This window comes from Hakea prostrata, chromosome 1 (assembly GCF_041222555.1).
Source record: "Hakea prostrata isolate BN-2017 chromosome 1, UWA_Hpros_2, whole genome shotgun sequence".
In the NCBI taxonomy this organism is placed as follows: Eukaryota; Viridiplantae; Streptophyta; class Magnoliopsida; order Proteales; family Proteaceae; genus Hakea; species Hakea prostrata.
The window spans coordinates 72,461,852-72,481,885 of NC_142600.1; the positions used below are offsets into that span (position 1 = coordinate 72,461,852).

Genomic DNA, 20,034 nt, shown 5'->3' on the forward strand with positions numbered 1-20,034 from the left:
GGAAACCGCCTTACTGGTACTCGAACAAACCATCAATCGAAGAATATAAAGCTTCTTCGATTGCAAAATTACGATTTACTCTCCCCCAAAGTGCAACAGCTAGCACCAACAGATCAATGCTTATCACCACCGCCACCAAGTTTGGGGCTATTGGGTTAAGGGTGTGAATTGCGTACAAAAACTTTTTAACTGTACAGAACTGCGCCGTTTAAAACCGCACCATAGCGTGCAGTTCAAAATTCGGTATGGTACGTATTGAAACTGAATTTCTTCGGTATGATTCCCCTCGGTATGTACATAAATTGTACCATACCGAATTAAGGAATATAAATGTTATTTTATAATGAAAACACTTCACATTTACCTTATCTATAATTTCCTAATTCAGTTTTTCGTTTCGTCCTTCACTCCTCTTCTTAGATTTACTTGCTAATATCAAATTCTATCAATTGTTTGGTTGCAATTTCATTATGATCTTAATAAACTAATAACAAAAGTGGCATGGGTTTGTAGTTAGAAGAAAAGATAAAGAGGCATTTCTTACCATATGAGTATGATTTAATACTCAGCACCATTGGCTCTATTTTCGTCTCAAGACATTGAAGTATGGGGTGCTAGCACCGATGGTACATTTTCTATCAAATCAGCTTATAGGTTTGAAAAAAATCCAAGAAAGAGAAGAAGACAAAACTCCATCCTCCTCAAAGGTGCATAACTGGGAAGAGATGAACCCAACAAATTGGATGGATGCATGTGGGATGGAGGAAGAAACTATTGCTCATACTCTTCTCCATTGTAAATTTGTCAAAGCAGTGTGGTTTGGTAGTCCATTATTATAGAGAAGTTCTAAAAAAGAATTCATCACATTGGGCGATTGGATGAAAACTTGGATGCACCTACAAATACTTGAAAAGAATGAAGGAGAAAAAGTGAAAAGTCTGATATCTTTTATCTTATGGTCATTGTGGAAAGCACAAAATTCAAGGGTAATTGGCAAATCATTGAATTCATCAACTTAAATAATGCAAATGGCAAGCTCACTCAGAATATTGGTTATCGGTCAAGAAGGTAAATCAAAATGCCACGACTGAAAATAGAAACATTGTGGAAGAAAGAATGGAATGGAAACATCCAAATCACCCCTTTGTTAAAGTGAATACCAATGCAATTTGGCAAAAGAAAACAAAGAAGGGAGGCATGGGGATTACCATTAGAGATTGGGAAGGAAAGCCTCTAGTGGCAGCATCCATACCCCAACATTTTCACCTATGATCGAAGGGGAGGCCGAGGCCATGCGAGCAGGGATGTTAGAAGCTATAGCTAATGGCTTCGAATTTGTGGAGATAGAAACCGATTCTTAACTTCTAGTGAGTTACTTATCTGAAACAGCCTTACCCCCTACTTTTATACTACCTGTAATTGAAGACATCAAATTTACAGGTAGTAGACTCTTGGGCTTTAAGCCCACTTATGTTTGTAGAAGATCCAACTGTGTTGTGGATCATCTAGCATAGAAGGCCCACTCGGTTCTGGGCCTAAGTTATTGGCCATGTTCCTCTGATTGGTTACTGAATTTATGTTCAGTTTCTTAGTCTGCCGCTTCCTATTATGAAATCTTGGTTACCAAAAAAAAAAAATGAAGCTATCAATTTCCAAGAAAAGAAAATTTGATTCCATGTATTCCACCTTAAAAAGTAAAGGGTTTATATGCTTAATGATGAACTAATACCATTAATGTGAGACAACAATCGTTTGAGAGTAATATTACTAAGTGCGTTTTTCTCTTAAATGAACACAAATGGCATGCAAGTTAGTCATCTTTGGTCTTTTTCAGATTTAGATTATTTAAAATTTTTATTGGTTTTGTAAAGCTAATTTGATATCTCTATGTTTTCTTGTTCTTCTTCTTTTTTCTTTTTCTTTTTTGGTTCAAAGGATACTTATGTTAAGACTCTCCACACTAGCTGATTTGGAGTTAAAAATAGGAGATCTATAATAAAAATGGGTGAGATGTACCACAAAACCTATATTAAGACTAAAGATCCTAACTCCACGAGCTATATAATCTACAAAAGAGTTAGAGCAACAAAAAGAGAACATTTGAATTGGACCTCAAATATCTAATCTTAAATAAGACAAAAGATTAGAAGATATCAAGAGTCTCAGTAACTAAAGCAAAAAAGCTAACAAAAGAGGATTTTGCTGGAGTGCAGCTTAATTAATGTGCAACACCTGTAGCGAATGGTCGAGATTTCAATATTGACCGTTCGCTGCACAGTGCTTCGTAATTATGTGCAGCACTGAAGTTGAGCCTAACAAAAGACCATTCCAAATCACCACTAACTCAAGAATGGATGCAAACCAAGCTAAGAAGCTTTGGATTCTGCAACAAGATAAGAACCATCTAGATACCAAATAAGAACTCCCGACCTCCTCTCCTGCAATGCCCATCCCATTAGCCATCCGTGAAGATCTGGTACAATCCTTCATCCGCCTTAGCCACAAGGGTAGTGGGGTGCTGAATTTTAGGGTTCTACTCTGAAAAAGAATGCAAAGTAGATGGACATGTGGATAACATCCATGAAAGATAAGCATAAAGGTGAGACAATACTATTTTTCTCCTAACAAAGTCTGACTAAAAGGCAATGCCTGACATGAGACCCACCAAAGAATGTTTGATTTTTGGGAGGGTAGGGATGTTCTAGATTGTTTTTTGTTGAGTATGGCTCTTGATTGTGTTGCCGACGGAGGTTGGGGGCTGCCGCCCCATAGCCTATAAAGAGTCCATGTTTATGTGGGATTCGGAATTTTTTTACAATTTGAGCTTTGGCCCATGAATTGAATCATTGTGGTTTAGGGTTTCTAAGCGCTTATATATATTCTTTTGTAATTGAACATTGAATATAGTGAAAAACCTAATGCTGGAGGTATCCTCACATTGAGGTGAACCAGGGTAAAATCCGTGTCTTTTTTTTTATTGTTTCTATTCGATTGTGTGTGATTCATCGCTTTAATCTCAATATTTTCGAACAATGAAACCCACTAAAGGATGTTGTCATATTTCCTTGCAAGGTTGTCATAGAAAGACAGATAATACACAGACCTGACTGTAAAATTCCCCTACCTTGGCCTCTCCCAAACCCACCTATCTCTAGCTTCTTGGAAGAGAAATGAGAAGAGGAATGGTGAGGATTGCATCTATCTCCTGGGGAAGAAAAAAAACGTGTAGAAGAGGTTCATGTTCTAATAATCTTATCGTAAGAAGTTCAAATCACCACACTAGAGAGAGAGAGAGGAGAACGTGTATGTACACTTTGTTTGGTTAAGAATTAACTCACACATCAGAAAGAGGAGAAACAGTAGACTTTTTTTTTCTTCTTTCTCATATAAGAATTAACCAACGGAGAAGGGAGAAAGAAAGTAGAGATTTTTTTATTTATTTAATTTTTATTTTCTGGAAAGGATGACAGAATTTTATGATTAATTTATTTTTCATAGGAATGAAATTTTACATCTTTTAACGGCAATTTAATACCTTCAAGTAAGTAGTCAGAGTTTAAATTCCCTCGGAACTAGAGAGGTAACCCCACCTTATACCATGTAATTCCCCCATTCTCAATATATAAAATCACCTATTGTCGGTGGATCTCCTATGAGACATTGTCTTTCTTTGTAACTCCTGCGCTTCAGTCGAGGAGATTCTCTTCAATGGGTTTTTTGAATAATTAAATATAAATAGCATTTTCCTTTGGACCCAAAAATAACTAAAAACTAAGCCTCCATAAATTAAATCTAGAGCTTCCCACAACTAAAAATAAAACAGACATCTAAAGATTACATTTGAAAAAATTAGACTCCAAGATATGATGAGTTGACACAGAGACATTGACACATTATCTCCAGTTCTTCAAGGGACAGCATCTCACACCCTCTGACAACTAAAAAATAGAAAGAAACAAGCAAAAACCACACTCAAATCTGATTAGAATCAAAGCCAATGGGCACCTAATACTCAAATTTCTTAAGCTCCATGCCGTCTGGAGGAGTGCTTTCCACCTTCTTTGAACCCACTTCTTTCCAGTTTGTGGACAAAACTGTCCCGTTCGACTCCACCTGAAGTTGAGCACCAAGAAGGAAACAAGAAGGTTAGGTCAAATGAAATGGTGCAAGATCATCCAGCATGTTGTTGCTACAATTAAGAAGAGTTGCTAGAACAGCAAGCCTGAAGATAGTTTCCAAAAGCTGGCAATAAATGGAATAAACAATTGCCAAAATGTAATCTAAGGAGCCTGACTTTAATTTAATCATTAAATCCAATGTTGGAGAAGAAAGATGTAACTTTGCATTTCAGCCAGGATGAAAAAGAGCAGAGGGGCAGAAAGTGAAGGCAAATCTTACAAAAGATTTACTCATGGCTCGCCGGGTGTCCTCATCAGCATCTTGATATATGTCTCGGAACAGTTTATTCAAAGCAGCATCTCCATCTAGCTTTTCATCCTTTTCCTGAAAGCCCAAGCAAAAGCAGTTTCAGAATCCAATTAACAAAATATCTTAGTTTAAGAGATTAAGCAGTCCACATGAAAGTAATCGACGAGTGAACATGAAAATGCTTCCACTTCAAAGCTACAAGGTTACTACACACCTCCTTCTTGACTTCGGCTTCGAGCTTATCCCAATCAACTGTGCTCGGCCTTGAGGATGGATACGTAGGTCGTGCAGTTCCAGTACCACCAACTTAAAAATAAATAAAAAAGTATAGACATCAAATAATGGTAAGTCTCTAGAAATAGTGTGGAAATTTTCATAGAATCAACTGAAGCAAGCATATTCGTTTGAGATTCCACTGAGGAATGAAACCAGAATTCCAACACAATCTAAGGACAGACCAAGAGAACCACAAATCCATAATACTTGCAGAAGAAGAGTAGGCAGCAAAAATGCAATCACTTTCAGTTTCAATGAAGTGGAAGTACTAACAAGTTCATATAAACCTTGGAGGTACAAGAGCACTGATACAAAAGATATGTACTTAAAAGTTCAGCCACTCACCTGATGGTGCATTAATCTTCTGTACAATAGTATTTTCTCGACGGAATTCCAAAGACGTCCAATTGATAGCTTCAGTTTTTGCTAGTCGAATCTCAACTTTGGTTGAGAGAACATCATATCTGCATTTCTCTGGTATTATCTGTTCATTTTCCACAGCCAAACACAATGGATTTGAAAATCAAAACAACTATTAAGTGGTGCAAAGGGAAATCAGTACTCCACTAGAAATGTAACATTACATGTCCCCGAGATGTCCTTCAAAACTGAAGATGGGAAACGTTTACAATCACAGTTTCCCAAAAATAATGAAATGTCATGCGCTCTCATGGTTTACTGGTAACACTAGAGCAGTGAAATAGGATATAAAAAATTTAAGTACAAGATGAGGAGTACCTTCCCAAACAAGCGAGGCTGAAAAATATATGGATCTTCTCCAGGAACGTCAATGGTAACACTTAGCTGAAAATGAAGAATCCACACGTTTTTCTTAGCCCATCATCATTTTTAGTGATATGAGGATCCAACTGTAAACCGATGAAAATCAATTACACAAAAATGAAGTATAAGATTCAAGAAGAAACTCACAATCTGTTCGCCAAATTCAACAGCTACATTTTTCGATGGTATTCCCTTAGCAAATATGGTCACAACTACTACTTCTGGCTTCTGGTAGTATTCATGCCTGCATTTTCAACATAAGTGAAGGTGAAACAGCAGAATAAAAGGTCTTATTTTATTGAAAAGGTATGCCTGATGTATGCTAGCTACAAATGGAAGACAGCATTTTGAGTGTATGACACAAGGCTCTGAGAAGCCTTCGTAATTGCATATTCTAAATGCCTTCATTCTGGGGATGGTATAACACTAGACCAAATTAATAAGGTCTGGGAATATCATTTCTCGTGGAGGTACCAATGGTTCCACTTTCACAAAAAGGTAGAAACTTTACAGTGTGGTCATCAGGAATCAAAGCCTTTATTTATTCAAACCGTAAATTTCTTTTCAACCTCTTTGCATGTATAGGAATAATAGGAATAAATGATTAGGAGAAGCTAGAATGTTTTCTACAAAACTAGCATGTATAACATGAAACAGAAGTACCTGTATTTTGGTTTGGCTGAAGTCACCAACGTTTGCTGGTTTGGTGCAGCACTTTGTGCTGAATGCTTAGTGATATCACTTTCCTCTGATGAACATAAAAACAATAAATCATAACTAATTAATACATAAATTTCAAAGAATGAGAGTATGAAGACCCTAAGTTTTAATTTTCCTTATTACTATTTCACTTCCCAATTCTCTTCGTAGACGTTAAAAAACTAACCTCTAATAAAAAAATTAATTAATTAAAAAAAGAAAAAAAGAAGCTGCAATTCCTATTGATAATCATGGAGAAAATCCAAGCCGACAATGAAGTTAAAACATTTTCCCTTGGGCATAAAAAATGAATGCAAAATTTGCTACAGAGGCTCTCAGAAAATGCTTTATTTTAGTGATACAGTGATTCTGACTGCTGGATTCTGGGGAATGGTGTGGACTTTCATGCAAACTTTGAAGCCTAATTTAAGCAAATACCCTTGTTCCATGTATTGACATGCCTCATGCCTGTGCATGTCTTCTGTTACCTTCCACCATCCCACAGTACTGGATTTCGAATTTGTATTTTGCCATTTGGCATTTTCCAACTATGGCTGAAATTTCACAGATAGAACATAGGACACCATGGGTCTACAGTATTACATGTCAATAAAACTGGACCCTGACTAGATGCAGGATGAGGGCTGTTCCTACTAGCCTTAGTTCACGCCTAGTAACACACTACAAAAGCCACTATCACAACCCAAGTCCAAGCATTTCCAGCCCTGGTTTATGTTCTATTTCAGTTATTTCAGTAAAATTAGTTTTATTTTAGTTTATTTATAGGAACAGTTTATTTCAATTTTCATTTCCACAAGTGGTGCAGTACACAGTTATAAGCACTGACAGTATGTAGGCATTTGTTTTCTTTAAAAGGGCTACTGCAGGCTCTTTGAGGGAGATGAATGACAGACTCGGAAAACATGAATTAAAGGTTGAGCTTTGTTGTGCATGTGCATTCTTTTCATCAACCTCCCACCCTTCTTTCTTTCTTTTTTCTTCTAATGTGATTTCTTTTCTCCCTTCCCTGATTCTTCTCAGGCTTCCACTCTTCACAAACACAAACTCAGTTCATATTTTCAGTATATCCCTAACATTGCACTATTACATCATGTGTAAACAAAGTTAAAATAAGATTAACTCTCCAACTAAGACAATGACACTAATTCAAATAACAAAACTAGAAGGAATTAGGAACCAAATATCCTAAGTAAACAACAACATTATTCCCCCCCCCCCCCCAAAAAAAAAAAAAAATAAAAAAACAACAACAAGAAGCCTTGTCCCAACTAAATGGGGCCGGCTACATGGATTCTTGCCTTCCAATCAGCTCAATAAACATAAATCCCAAAATTCTACAGAACACATGACTCAAAGTCTGAAACTAAACCCAGTTAATCTTGGTTCAGAAACCCAGTTAGATTTGGGTTGGCCCAAGCCATCAGAGGGTATTATTTAAATCAGTTTATATCATTGAAGAGCCTACAATTTGGTTCAAGCCCATGACAGGTCTACTCATTAAAATTCTACAGGACACGTTTATGTTTTCCATGTTTTTAGTAATCTCTGCCCGCAGAGGGTATTTTGGTTATTATTTAAATCAGTTTGTATCATTGAAGAGCCCACAATTTGTTTGAAGCCCATGTACAGGTCTACTCATTAATACCTGCAATTCAGTTTCTATTTTCCTACTTTAAGCCAGATAAGTTTTATTTTCAATTAGAGTTTAGTTAGGAGTTCTATTCACATTAAAACTCCAGTTTATCATTAAAACCTGCCACAGGAAAGCACCAGTTCAGATTATTAACAATATTTCAGAGTTTTGTGGTCCCCCTTTGTGAGTGTTTGCTGCTGCATAATGTTGTTCAATTTGTTATGTCCAACATAGAAAATATGTAAGGTCCAAGGTGAAATCAAGGCCGGTTTCTTGCTGAAGCCAAAAAGACAGCCTTCAATAACTCTCATCTCCACTCAATCCAAGCATATACAAGGCCTACCATCCAAGCATCTAGCAGCCTACACTCCATTCCCTTCTCGTATCACTTTTTTTTTCCCCTTGAATTTTCAAACTTCTAAATACACCCAACTATGTAACCATTAGATTTGTCTCAAACTTGGAGGATCATGTCCCTTTGTTATTACTCATCCCATTCTGACAGCTTCAGACCTAGTTCCCCATCTCTAAACTATTCACCCATGTCTCTAAGATCCACCATTGGCAACTCTTCTCTATCAGCTGACCCCACGTTATTTACAAATTACTAAAACCTCAAAATAGCCATACCTTTGGAGTCTCTTTATTTTCAAAGGGTGCACAACCAAAACTCCTAGAAGTCCTTTCTTAGATTGTCAAAGGTTGGTTTCAATAAGAACTTGGAAGAACTGGCCCTCAATTGCTTGAGACTACATGATTTGCTTAGTCAAATTACAGCCTTACATCACTATGTGCTTGAACACCATATGGGTGACGAAGCCTAAAGTTATAACTGCAACCAATGTACAATTCCATACTGCACAGGAGAAGAAAAAGGCAGTACAAAGAACTGAAGATCATAACTGTGGAGAAGTTTAAAATCAAAATCCTGATCAACTGGATCACAATCCATACCACATTGACGAAGATTAAAAAATATATTAAAAAAATACAAAAAAGTAAGGCACTAAAAAAGATCTGAAGATGCTCTAATCTGAACTATAGAAAATGGCTACCAACCAAATGATTCTGACCTTACAATACAAGCAAATACGCACCTGCGATGCAATCATTGCAGTCCTTAATCAAGCTACTAAATCTTGGATCATCTGGATCTAAAGAAGCACCTGCCTCAAGGGCTGCTTTGGCAGTCTGATATTCTTCGAGCTTCATGCATGCAGTTCTGTAGACAGAAGCCTATATAAGTTCAATATTTTGATATGTAAAACACACATACTGAGGGCCATCCGCTATCAGAATCATATTTAGCATCTCCGCATAACAAGATTATGTAAATACAACATTTTTTTTGTGTCTGTAGAAATGACAGATACATAATTAGCATTAGAGGATCACATGTTGAAAAAGGTGTTTAAATAAACCTATGGGAAGGGATACTTGAACTCAATTTTCAGGCTAACAAAGACTCACTTATATTCTCATGAAAACTCATAATGATTTTGTGACCCACTAAATTTTGAAAAGCATGGTACAAGATCTCAGTGAGACCTGGTTTTTGTCTTGGTTTCAACAGGTCCTGAGACAAGACTAAAGGAAAAACCACACACAAAGTCTTGGTCAAGATCTCATGAATTATCTCAATTGAAGAAAACGAACTTATATATACATGCTTTCCTAAGATTTCAACCCAATCTCACTCTCTCGCTCTGCTCTCAGATTACCATGAAGAAAAAAAACCATAAAGAGAGGGAGTTGCATTGCATCTTAATGACACCTTTTAGGTAAAAATTATTTCTTAAAACAATTATTCGGTAGAAACATAACCTTGTTAATTGAGTATGTAATTCTATTGGATGCTGAGTTATTTTTCTGCTTTTAAAAAAAAATCACATAGATCTCGGCAGAAAACACTTCTGATGAATGGCAAAAGTAGGGCCAAAACCAAGTTCTAAATCCTTTCTGAAAAGTAAACAGCATCAATTCAGGTACCAATGCTAGAGGGAAAGAAATACTAGATTGGTATGGAATTTTTATCTACTCATGCATTGACAGGCTCAAGTTAGCTAAGTCTCCTCCTTAAATAATGAACATGTCTCTTATTATAATCCCAGCATCAAAATTTAAGACCTAATTCCCAACCTTAAACATGGTTTACTCTCTCCTCCCTCTGACCAGCTTCTCTGTCCTCTCTCACCCTTCTCTCTCCAGGTGCAAGAGCCACTCCTTTCCTTTCCACTCCTCTACCTGTGCGGCTCTGCCTTCTCCTTCTCCAGTGCCTGCAGTAGCACCACACCCCTTTCTTCTATTTTCTTTTCCCAGGTTCCTTTGGAGAAAATTAAATAGAAGCTTAGAGGAGAGAAACTATTTCTTGCTGATCTAGATACATGGGGGTTGAAACAGCAGATGGTCTTGATGACTTCTCAAGAAAAGTAATGAATTGAAAAAGAAGCCAGTCTGAGAAGTGAAATAGACAAAAATATTTGAAACTTAAAACCCGAAAAAGGACAGAGATCAGTAAGTAGTTCTGCGAAATGGTTGCCCATGCTTCCATTATAAGAATTAAATGATGCAGGAGTGGGAAATGAATCAAGAGCATTTAGGTTCAGAAATACCTAGTGATTCATGCCTTGAAAGTGCTTGTATGCTACAGAGAGGTGGGAGGAAGGGAGGAAAGCATTTTTTAGATTTTACTACAAGAATTGAATACTTAAACCTTGCATAATTTCTTTAGCACTCATGGATTCATTCATCAATTACAAACATTTATGGTTACAGCGGTAAAGGAAAGGAATAAAGGACGCCAAAACTTGATCGTGTTGCTAACCAATCAAAAATAAAATCCTACACTAATCTAGCAAGCAGAAAGTACGGGGTCGAACTATGGGGAACTAAAAGGCTAAGTTACTAAGATTGAATTCAACAAAACTAAATTTAAACTAAATCTCCTAATTAATGCAAAAACGTTAACTATGAATATGTGAAGATCTTTGGGATTTCGAATCCCCAATGCTTTTCCCTAACCGATATAACTCTACACTTCAAAGTAACTTAGGGATGGTCTTCCTAGATATGCCCTATCTTCGCAAGACTATCGTCCTTCGCGGAAGCTTGGCACGCTTAGTTCGCTGAGCTATAAAACATCTTTGGCCAGACTCAAACACAATCAACTAGAAGAGATAGAACAATCAAATTAATGAAATAAGCATGGTTCATCTACATCCCAAAGAAAAGGACTAGCTACTCATTATCACAAAGTTCACAAGAAAAATAAATATGAAACATAGGGAGAGAGAGAGAGAGAGAGAGAGATGTGGTCTTCTTCTTCAGCAATGAGAGACATGCACTCAACATTGTTTGATGGTTGACTCCCACCCAGCTCCAGCCTATTTTCTTCTTGCTCTGCTATGAATATGACTGCAAATGATGATGCTGCTGAGGATTGGATCCATCATGAAAGGGGCAGAAGTGCCAGTGCTCGATCCGGAGAGGGATAAGGGATAGGAAAGGAGGCTGCTGGAGAAAGAACATCTAACAGGGAATCTTACGCAACTTGATATGGGCTAGGAAGTGTGAACAAAGTGAATCATAATGCAGTATATGGTTCTTTTCATATTGCTTTGGCAGGGAAAGAAGAGTTCAAGTTCCAAACATCACAAGAAGCAAATCAAGTTGGAAAGACGATATAGTTGAACCAGAATTCCCTTCAGTTAGTTGAGTTACTCAGGCTAAAAAGAGAATGAATACCTCTTGGTTCCCATACAAAAATAAACCACTTTAAACCACAACATAACAAATACTCATAAATATCTTCCAAGTGGGTAGAAACAGGTTATCCATAAATTATGAAGAATAGGCATCTATAAAGTTGTGCTTGTAAAAATAGAACTTGTACAAATAGGACAAGACATTTACAACATTAATTAACGAATATACTTAGAATACAGAACAAAATGCAAATCAAGTTGGAAATGCCTATTATAAATCACAAGGGACTCACGCTTTGCGTAGGTATGCCTTGACCATTGAAGGGTCCAATTCGATTGCTCTGTTTGCATCAGCAACGGCCTCTGCTCAGGAAATGCATATAAATTTAGAATTTTCCAAAACCCAAAATTTAAAATTAGAACACTTAAATACAGCACATGTTAACCACCAAGATGTACTCTACTAGATATTAGATAATACGCATGGATTGCCGATGTGCTATGTATATGCCCTCTGATTAAAACCACCAACACAGAGAGAATCGAAACCACTTTGTAGTGAAAGCTTCCTACCTTTCTCCTAGCAAATTCTTAAGATTCAACTTGCTTCCTTAGTCTATAAACTTTGTGACTCTAAGAAGAAAAAAAATTGTGGTAATCATCAAACAGTCATAACGACTGAGGGCCCAGACCCATTGGGTGGGGTAGGGCGGGGGGAAGGTGTCGGAGGAGGGTCCAACCCATGACCTCCTTGGACTTACTGCCTCTACATTGGAAGCTGCACCACTGTGCTAGAAGCACATCCACACACTCATAACGTTTCATTAGAAGGAATACAAATCACTTCAAACTGCCAAGCATATAAATTACAACCCAGCTTGAAGTATGGTTGCTAGGCTCACCAGCACAAAACCTTGAACAATGCATTTTAAAAGATCTCGCCAGTCACCATCTAGGCAGCTGGACTAAAGTCAACAATAATAAAGATGAGTAAACATAAATACTCGTCTGGATCTTAACGAACAATAAATAACTTCACTCAATTCTCACCGAATTGCTTCCCCTTTTTTTCCAAGATCACAACTTTCTGATACATCTACATCAGAAAAGTACACTACTAAAAATATTCACCAAACAGCGCAACTAACGCAACCCAATCTTTACTAAATTCAACACACGAGGCAGTAAATAGAGGAAGAAGCAAAAGGGAGAAGGAAAAAGTGAAATACCGGTAAAATTCTTAAGCTTAATATTAGTCTGCGCACGGTCTACATAAAGATCTGCATTCTTGGGGTCGGCTTCAATTGCCTGTGTATAAAGATCAACAGCAAGCTCGAAACTATCATCCATGAATGCCTCCTTAGCTCTCTTCTCAAGATCGGAAGCCATTGATGAAGAACTAACAAACAAAAAACCCAGAACAGAGAAAGAAAGATTTTTCTACGCCTCTCTGCAATTTGCCGAAAGAACGACCAAGGGTTGATTAATAGAAGGAATCAAAGAAACACTGTATAGGGGTAGACGAAGAAAAGGCGAAGACTTGGATTTCTAGAGAGTTCTTTGAAGTCAACACGATACAGCCCGAGTCCTGACGAAGTCCACTTAAACTAGAAGTCTAGAATCGTTAGGAGATAGAGAGGAGGGAACGATTAAACTGGAAATAAATTATTTATTTATTAAAACAATAAAATAAGCATGAAAAGCCAAGAAGATTCAGGAGATATTAATTCTGAATTAATTTATATATTCATAAAGCCAGCTCTCGTTTCACATGGAATTTATATTTTTGGAACAAAATTCAGATACAACAGCCGTCCATTTCTTGTTAAAAACATTAATTAGTTAGAAAAACTGTCGAATATCACCTAGCCCATGGTTTTTATCTTGAAGGATTATATGCCATTTAGTTGAATAACACATCTCAAAGAACTTTTATTCCAATTGGTAATATGCAAAGGTTGGACAATGTATAACCTAACTAAGGTGGTTTGCATATGTCTATGTTGATGCAATTCGAGTGAATATACTGTGTGTTTCCCATTAATTATCTACTTCTCTCTCCTTCTCAGTGCAAATCAATGCAAAAAAGATGCCAAGCATCTCTTTTTGTTCTATGTTGCCAATTCTCATCCTTTAAAGTAGGAGACATAATCAATGCAGCATTTTAGGAAACTTATGGTCTGAGACTCTTATTCGAACCCTTCACTGTTTAGTCTGGATTGACTTGATCATCAGAGGTAGTTTCCTGATCTACCCCTGGTCTGCCTGCATTGACTCTTTTGTGAGTAAAAATCATCCTACTGATTGGTGACGGAGGCAAATTTTGGACAAAATCTATGTGTCCACTATATGTGAGCTTTTCAAATGCAAGTTTAAAATATTGCATTGGATTATTCTGCATATATATGTATGTCTACTCAATCCTCATGTTATTCCAACTTATTATTTCCATTGTCTTATGTAGATTGGAGAGATATTCCCATTATCTAATTCATAGGTTTTGGTTAATGCCCTGTTAAGTGAAGAAGCCCACATTTCCTTTGAGGAACAACACCATTGTCGAGGATATTAAATTCTTGCCTACAAAGCTGTTGGGCTTTAGGCCTAGTTATATTTCTAGAAAATCAAATCATGTAGCAGATTTTCTAGCTCGAAAGGTGCTCAGGGTGTCATGCCCAACAAAGTGGCCACATTACTTTGAGTGGTTATTAGAGAGCTATGCTTGGTCACGTCTGAAGTATGTCATCAATAAAACTCTTTATTACTCAAAAAAAAAAATGTAGATTGTACAGATTTCCCTAACACAACTTATGCATTGCAAGAAACTAAGAATCAAACCCGAAATTTAGTGGTCAAATGCTTTTTGTTCATCAAGGAAGTATACCCTCTTGTCAGTATGTAGAGATTATGGTCTAGGTATTGTATCACGGTGTTCAAATGGTCACCTCATCTCCACATCTAGTGACCACACCGATCTAAGATCAAAAAAAAAAAAAACAGAAGTAAGCAGAGAGAAAGGAAAAGGAAAAGGAAAAGGAAAAAAGAAAAAAAAAATTGCTAGAAAGAGTTTGGAGACTTGTCCATAGTGATCAAATGTTTTAGAGTTCAGAATGAGGTTAAGTACACCCACTGTCACTAATGTATAATTAAAGTGCTGGGTATGCAGCTCACGGTAGGTTGTAATGGTTGACATCTACTTCAGTTAGCTATCACACATAGGAGTCAAGAAGCTTCTAATTATAGTGGAGTAGCGGATCTAGCCCTTTAGGGAAAGTCCAATTCGTTAGATGCTTCTACTGCAGCATCTCTCATAGTATTATATCTATGACCTTTCAGTTTGATGTTATTGAGATTCTTATGTTTGTAGGTCTGAAAACTTCTTTGGCATATTTCCGTGCCAAAGGTTCTAGGTCTTTGGGGTTGCCAAAGGGTTTGATGGTTGAATGCTGTTCAACCTTTTATTGTAAACTCCAATATGCTGAAGAATGCTATTGAATTTATTTTAGGGTTTTTTTTTTTTTTTGGGGGGCAGGGGGGGGGCGGGGGGTGTTTCAAGTTTCGCCTTAATGGCTCAAAACTGTCTTGAGTTTGAATTCGATTTGAGCTTAAAATTATAATCCTGAGGGGTAGGCTATGGTTGGGCTAAGTTGGCTCTGATTAGGGTTGGGGCTAAGTAAGAGTTGAGTCATTGATTAGGGCTAGCCTTCTTAGCCCGACTTGACCCTATCACCTTGTAGGTTATATTTGGTAAAAGTGGGGGGCAATGATGCATTGTTTTATTGTTGTGCCATTTGGACTAGCCTCAGGGTGAGGTTCCAATAATCCAACATGGTTAAGCCCTGCCCTACCCAGACTTGTAGTGTTATAAGTGTCAGGGAGGTTTTTTAGAGGTTGTATGACAATGATTATATGCATAGCTTAGGCCTTGTATTTAGCATGGCCTCAAACAAAATTAATTGGAAGGCAATAATCCATGTAGCAACCCCATTTAGTTGGAACAAGACTTTCTTCTTCTTAATGTTGTATGAACAACAATGATTCTATGCCCATTTTAATCGCCTTTTCTTCTTATAACCCTAATTGACTTTGGCTTCGACAATTCTCCTTCTACCCAAGTTAACTTTGACTTCGACCATTCCTTTTCATTCAAGGAATGGGTTCTTTCCTATGCTTGAACTAACATGGCATGCCTTATTGATTTACATTGGATAAGTTTAAACATTAACGTGGGTTAATATGCTGAACTGGACTCAAATCCCACCATCATTAGTGACCCACCAATACTCATAGATCACCATGGGAGGAGGAACACATAAGGCATAGGCGTATATGCTTGCAGTCTTTCCATTTAGTCTTCCAAGCTTGGATCCTCCTCAATGGCCTTCAGTCACCAAAAGTCAACCTCCTACAATTCACATAATTAAATCACAATTCAAAGGAGCTTTACCAATGTGGTTCCAATGAAGAAGTAATTCATAGGCTTTCAATTGATACACCAATAAACATTCTGGGGCGTGAACCCACATCTTATACATATGGTAACTTGGTAAGAATTGAAGAAAATGAGATTTAGCTAAAACAAACTTAATTAGAAGGTCACAGTAGAGATTTACATCTATTTTTATTTGTATTCTTCAATTCATTTTTCACTAAGTTTCCCTGCTTCCCTTCATGGCTTATCTGTTGGAGGTAGCAAGTCTTCTACCCATTTATCTATTCAGTTCCTTAAATAGCAGCTCTCTAGATACGGATTGGCCAGTGAACTCTTTCTGGTGCTCATTCAAATAAACAACTTGGAAGGTGGTTGCAGTGTTAGCCATTGTCATTGGTTTCCAACTTCACTCCAGTAGGATGGGGATAAAGCTTCTAATGACATTAAATCAACCATCAGAAATGCTCCCAGTATTTGTATTCAAATCTGATTATGCTTAAGATCCAATGTACATATAAGGAGATACCTAAGCTCCCCAGCTGGTCCATTGAGCAGTCCCATATATGCTCCTAATCTTGCTCCATGGTTGGGTCAAATGTATTCTGTCATGCTCCCAACTGCAGTTGGTTGCATTTCATCCACCTGAGAATGAAACCTTTCCCCAGCAACAAATTCATGAGTCATCCCACCCACTTGAATCAAGCTACAGCCAACACTTTTCTTGGCCCTCTTACCATGCATCAACCTTCTCATCCTTGAAACATCTTCCCACCTCTTTGCATTGGCATAGATATCTGCCATGATTGAATACACACCACTGTCTTCTGGGTCTAACTCCATTATCCGCTCTGCTGCAATCTCTGCAATCTCAACATTCCCCTGGATTCTACAACCACCAAGTAGACCACCCCACACAAACAAATCACCTTTCATTGGCATCGCCTCTATCATCTGCAAAGCTTCCTCAATCAAACCAGCTCGACCTAACAGGTCACTCATGCAACCATAATGCTTGAGTTCACGCGGAACCTTATAGATGCTTTCCATCTCATTGAAGAGCCTCCGAGCTTCATTCACCAGACCTGCATGGGTACAAGCCACTAAGGCCCCCAAGTAACTGACCCCATCAGGCCTAATGCCAGAATCCTTCATCCTGGAGAAATACTCCAAAGCTAGTTCACCTCCCCCATGCATTGCAAGCCCAATTATCATGGCATTCCATGTAAACAAGTTCTTATCTGAGCTTGACTCAAAGATTTCTCGAGCAATCCCAACACAACCACATTTGGCATACATGTCCACCAGAGCAGTTGCCAAGAAACTATCAAGTCGAGACCTGTTTCTGTTTATGAAGTTATGGATTGCTTTACCTTGTTCCAGGGCCCCAATTTGTGCACAAGCAGAGAGAGCTGAAACCAGCGCAATGTTGTCAGGATTCACCCCCAAATAAAGCATCTGATCAAAGAGATCAATCGCTTCCTTGCATTGGTTCATTTGGGCATATCCTGCAAGGAGGGTACCCCAGGAAACAGCATCTCTCGTTGGCATAGAATCAAAAGTTTCTCGTGCTCGGCTTATCTGGCCAGCCTTAACAAACCCATGAATCAATGCATTATAAGAAACAACGTCCCGGTGGGAACTTCCATCGAACAGTTGGTAAGCATCAATCATGGAACCAGAACAAGAGTACAAATGAATCAGGGTGTTCTGGACAAAGAGATCTGAACAAACTCCGAACTTCATGGCCTGCGAATGGAGGGTCCGGCCGAGGGAAACCTCATTGATGCGTGCACATGCCTTCAGTGCAAAGGGGAATGTGTGAGTATCAGGGGGTACACATTGGCGTCGCATTTTGACGAACAAGTAGAGGGCAGAGAGAGGGGAAGCGAGGAGAGTGTAGAGGCGGATCATGGTGTTGTAACAGAAAGTTGAAGGACTGGGAATTTGGTTGAAGATGCATAATGGGTAGTGGAGAGAAGGCAAAGGAGTCAACAGGGTTGAAGTATAGAGGATTTTGGTGAGTGGCAGCGAGGGTAACAAAGAAACGAGGCCGGTTGTGATTGTTTGGGCGTGAACTTGTTTGAGTTGCTGGAGTGTCTTGCAATGACGAATTTGGATTAATGCTGGATGTGATGAAACTACCATTTCAGCTTGTCATCTTCCTCAATCAAAAGGAATTCTGCAAATTGAGTTGCTGTGAAAGCAAAGAAGTAAATTCAGCTCCTGCATGATATTTCTTTTCTCCATAACTAGTGTTGAATCTACTGGCTCAAATTCTGGAATTTCTTTTTTCTAAAGTTGAGAAGCCCAGTTCTTCCTTTGCTGTAATCTTTGTTTTTTTTGTTAATTACTAATCTGTCTAAATGAAAATGTTCAGTGAAACATTGGGTTTTTTTTTTAAAAAAAAAAAGTACCCTCAATGTTAAAATTAACAAAAATAACAAAAATAAATTTAATTTTACAAAATTAAATAATTTTTTTTTTTTTTTTTTTTTTTGTTGCCCACCCCGGCCAAGGCGCCCACTAATCCGGTGTCGACCGGCCACACTGGAGTCCCCAGGTTTTTGCATCCATAAAGTTTCGATATTGGCAAGCAAAGCCACCCTGGTTATCATTTGATTTTTTTTTTTTGATAACAAAAGGGTTTAAAAACCCCAAACAAAAAGAAAGCAGCCAAAGGGGCTAAAAGAAATGAGAAAAGGGCACCAATGGCAAATATTTGCCTCATTAGCATGAGTAATGATGATATTTCCATTCAAACACCAACTCTTGAATCGCCACAATAATCCGCATCCTTCCGATTGAGCACTCGTCAAACAACGAGCTGTGAAGAGTCACCACAAAAAAGAGCAACACGAAAAGCCACACAAAAGCAAGAGCAAGAAACGCTATCACAAAAAGACACCGGAAAAACCCCAAGATTAAACAACAAACGCAGATTTACATAAGACCCGGGTCCACGCCTCCAACACCGGATAATGATGATTATTTTCGCCTCACAGTGAGTAGTATAACACCCCCCCCCGGGAGTGAATAGAGTATCAGACCCAACCCCACAAATATAGTGGATGGCAAATTGGGACATCCTCCGTTGTTGTGATAGATCACAAATGTTAGGTAAAGCCAATCACGACGATCACAATGAAGAACGCCTTGTTGATTCATTGGGATAATCGTTTCCATACCCACGGAATGCAACTAAATACAAGACAGACCGCCACCACTCCTATCAAGTAGAGACGCTCGGACAGAACCCACATGAAACAAGAGATTATGCACCTTTAACAAATGGCCTCCCAAACGATCAAAAGAAATGTCTACACCAAGACGATTGGAATACAACACTTCAAAGATAGAAAACACCACGGAGGAAAAAAACCTCCCGACGGCGGAGAATAATGCAACATGGTAATATATTAACCAACCCCACACCACATATGATGATATTTTCCTTACCATCCACTGGTATATAATATAGCTTTTGACTTAAGGGCCACCCCACCAATTATTTCCGAAAAAATGAAGTTTCATTGCCAACATTAACTTTGTCAGACTAGGAAAAAATTTCCAGATGGGAGAGTCACTCGACTAGCTTTGAATTTTCACGTTCCATATTTTGCCTGCAAAACTAATTTCATTTGGATGTTTTTACTCCTGAAATGAACCACACCAAAATGTGAAAAGATCACTATTTTGTCGAACTTTTTCCTAGATGGTCAGATTAAAAAAAAAAAAAAAACTCAATAAAATATTTTTGAAAAAAAATTACTGGATCTTATTTTTGAAAATAATTACAAAATATCAAATTTTATGATATTTTTTTCGACCAATCAATATTCTATATGACTTATCCAAATTACCTTCAAGTTTTTTATATAAAAACTTGTGATAAAGGCTTATCAATTCTTTCAATCTCTTGGCAATTCTAGAACCAATAACACCTTGTGTTTTGTAGCTCTTAGCCTTCCTATCATTCGTAAATTTCATCATTTACAATAAAACACTTGAGGATAATATGGGTAGTTCATGATAGAATATTAATTGAATAAAAAAAGTTA

At 37.8% G+C, this 20,034-nt stretch overlaps 2 protein-coding genes across 2 annotated transcripts; both read right to left on the reverse strand.

Annotated features, from left to right (window-relative positions):
* Positions 1–3,592: 3,592 nt before the first annotated feature.
* LOC149029853 (protein SGT1 homolog B-like) lies at positions 3,593–13,151 on the reverse strand. The gene is made up of 10 exons (XM_089142195.1): positions 12,774–13,151; positions 11,838–11,907; positions 8,938–9,062; positions 6,151–6,235; positions 5,635–5,731; positions 5,443–5,508; positions 5,050–5,188; positions 4,643–4,734; positions 4,399–4,503; positions 3,593–4,113 (listed from the first exon to the last, which is right to left on the reverse strand). Exons 1-10 carry the CDS (start codon positions 12,931–12,933, stop codon positions 4,006–4,008), a joined length of 1,047 nt encoding a protein of 348 aa, XP_088998321.1. The 5' UTR covers positions 12,934–13,151; the 3' UTR covers positions 3,593–4,005.
* A 2,853-nt stretch (positions 13,152–16,004) lies between these two features.
* Positions 16,005–18,325, reverse strand: LOC149029854 (Pentatricopeptide repeat (PPR) superfamily protein). Its single transcript, XM_089151678.1, has one exon. It carries the CDS (start codon positions 18,119–18,121, stop codon positions 16,568–16,570), a length of 1,554 nt encoding a protein of 517 aa, XP_089007804.1. The 5' UTR covers positions 18,122–18,325; the 3' UTR covers positions 16,005–16,567.
* Between the last annotated feature and the right edge of the window lie 1,709 nt (positions 18,326–20,034).

Bases quoted from the DNA above. Each gene is read 5' to 3' on its own strand.
- LOC149029853 (XM_089142195.1), bottom strand. From the start codon at position 12,933: ATGGCTTCCGATCTTGAGAAGAGAGCTAAGGAGGCATTCATGGATGAT. The intron at 4,735-5,049 runs GTGAGTGGCTGA...TTTATTTTTAAG, and splicing joins GAAGATTAATGCACCATCAG to TTGGTGGTACTGGAACTGCA. The intron at 4,114-4,398 runs GTAAGATTTGCC...GCTCAACTTCAG, and splicing joins GAGCCATGAGTAAATCTTTT to GTGGAGTCGAACGGGACAGT.
- LOC149029854 (XM_089151678.1), bottom strand. From the start codon at position 18,121: ATGGTAGTTTCATCACATCCAGCATTAATCCAAATTCGTCATTGCAAG.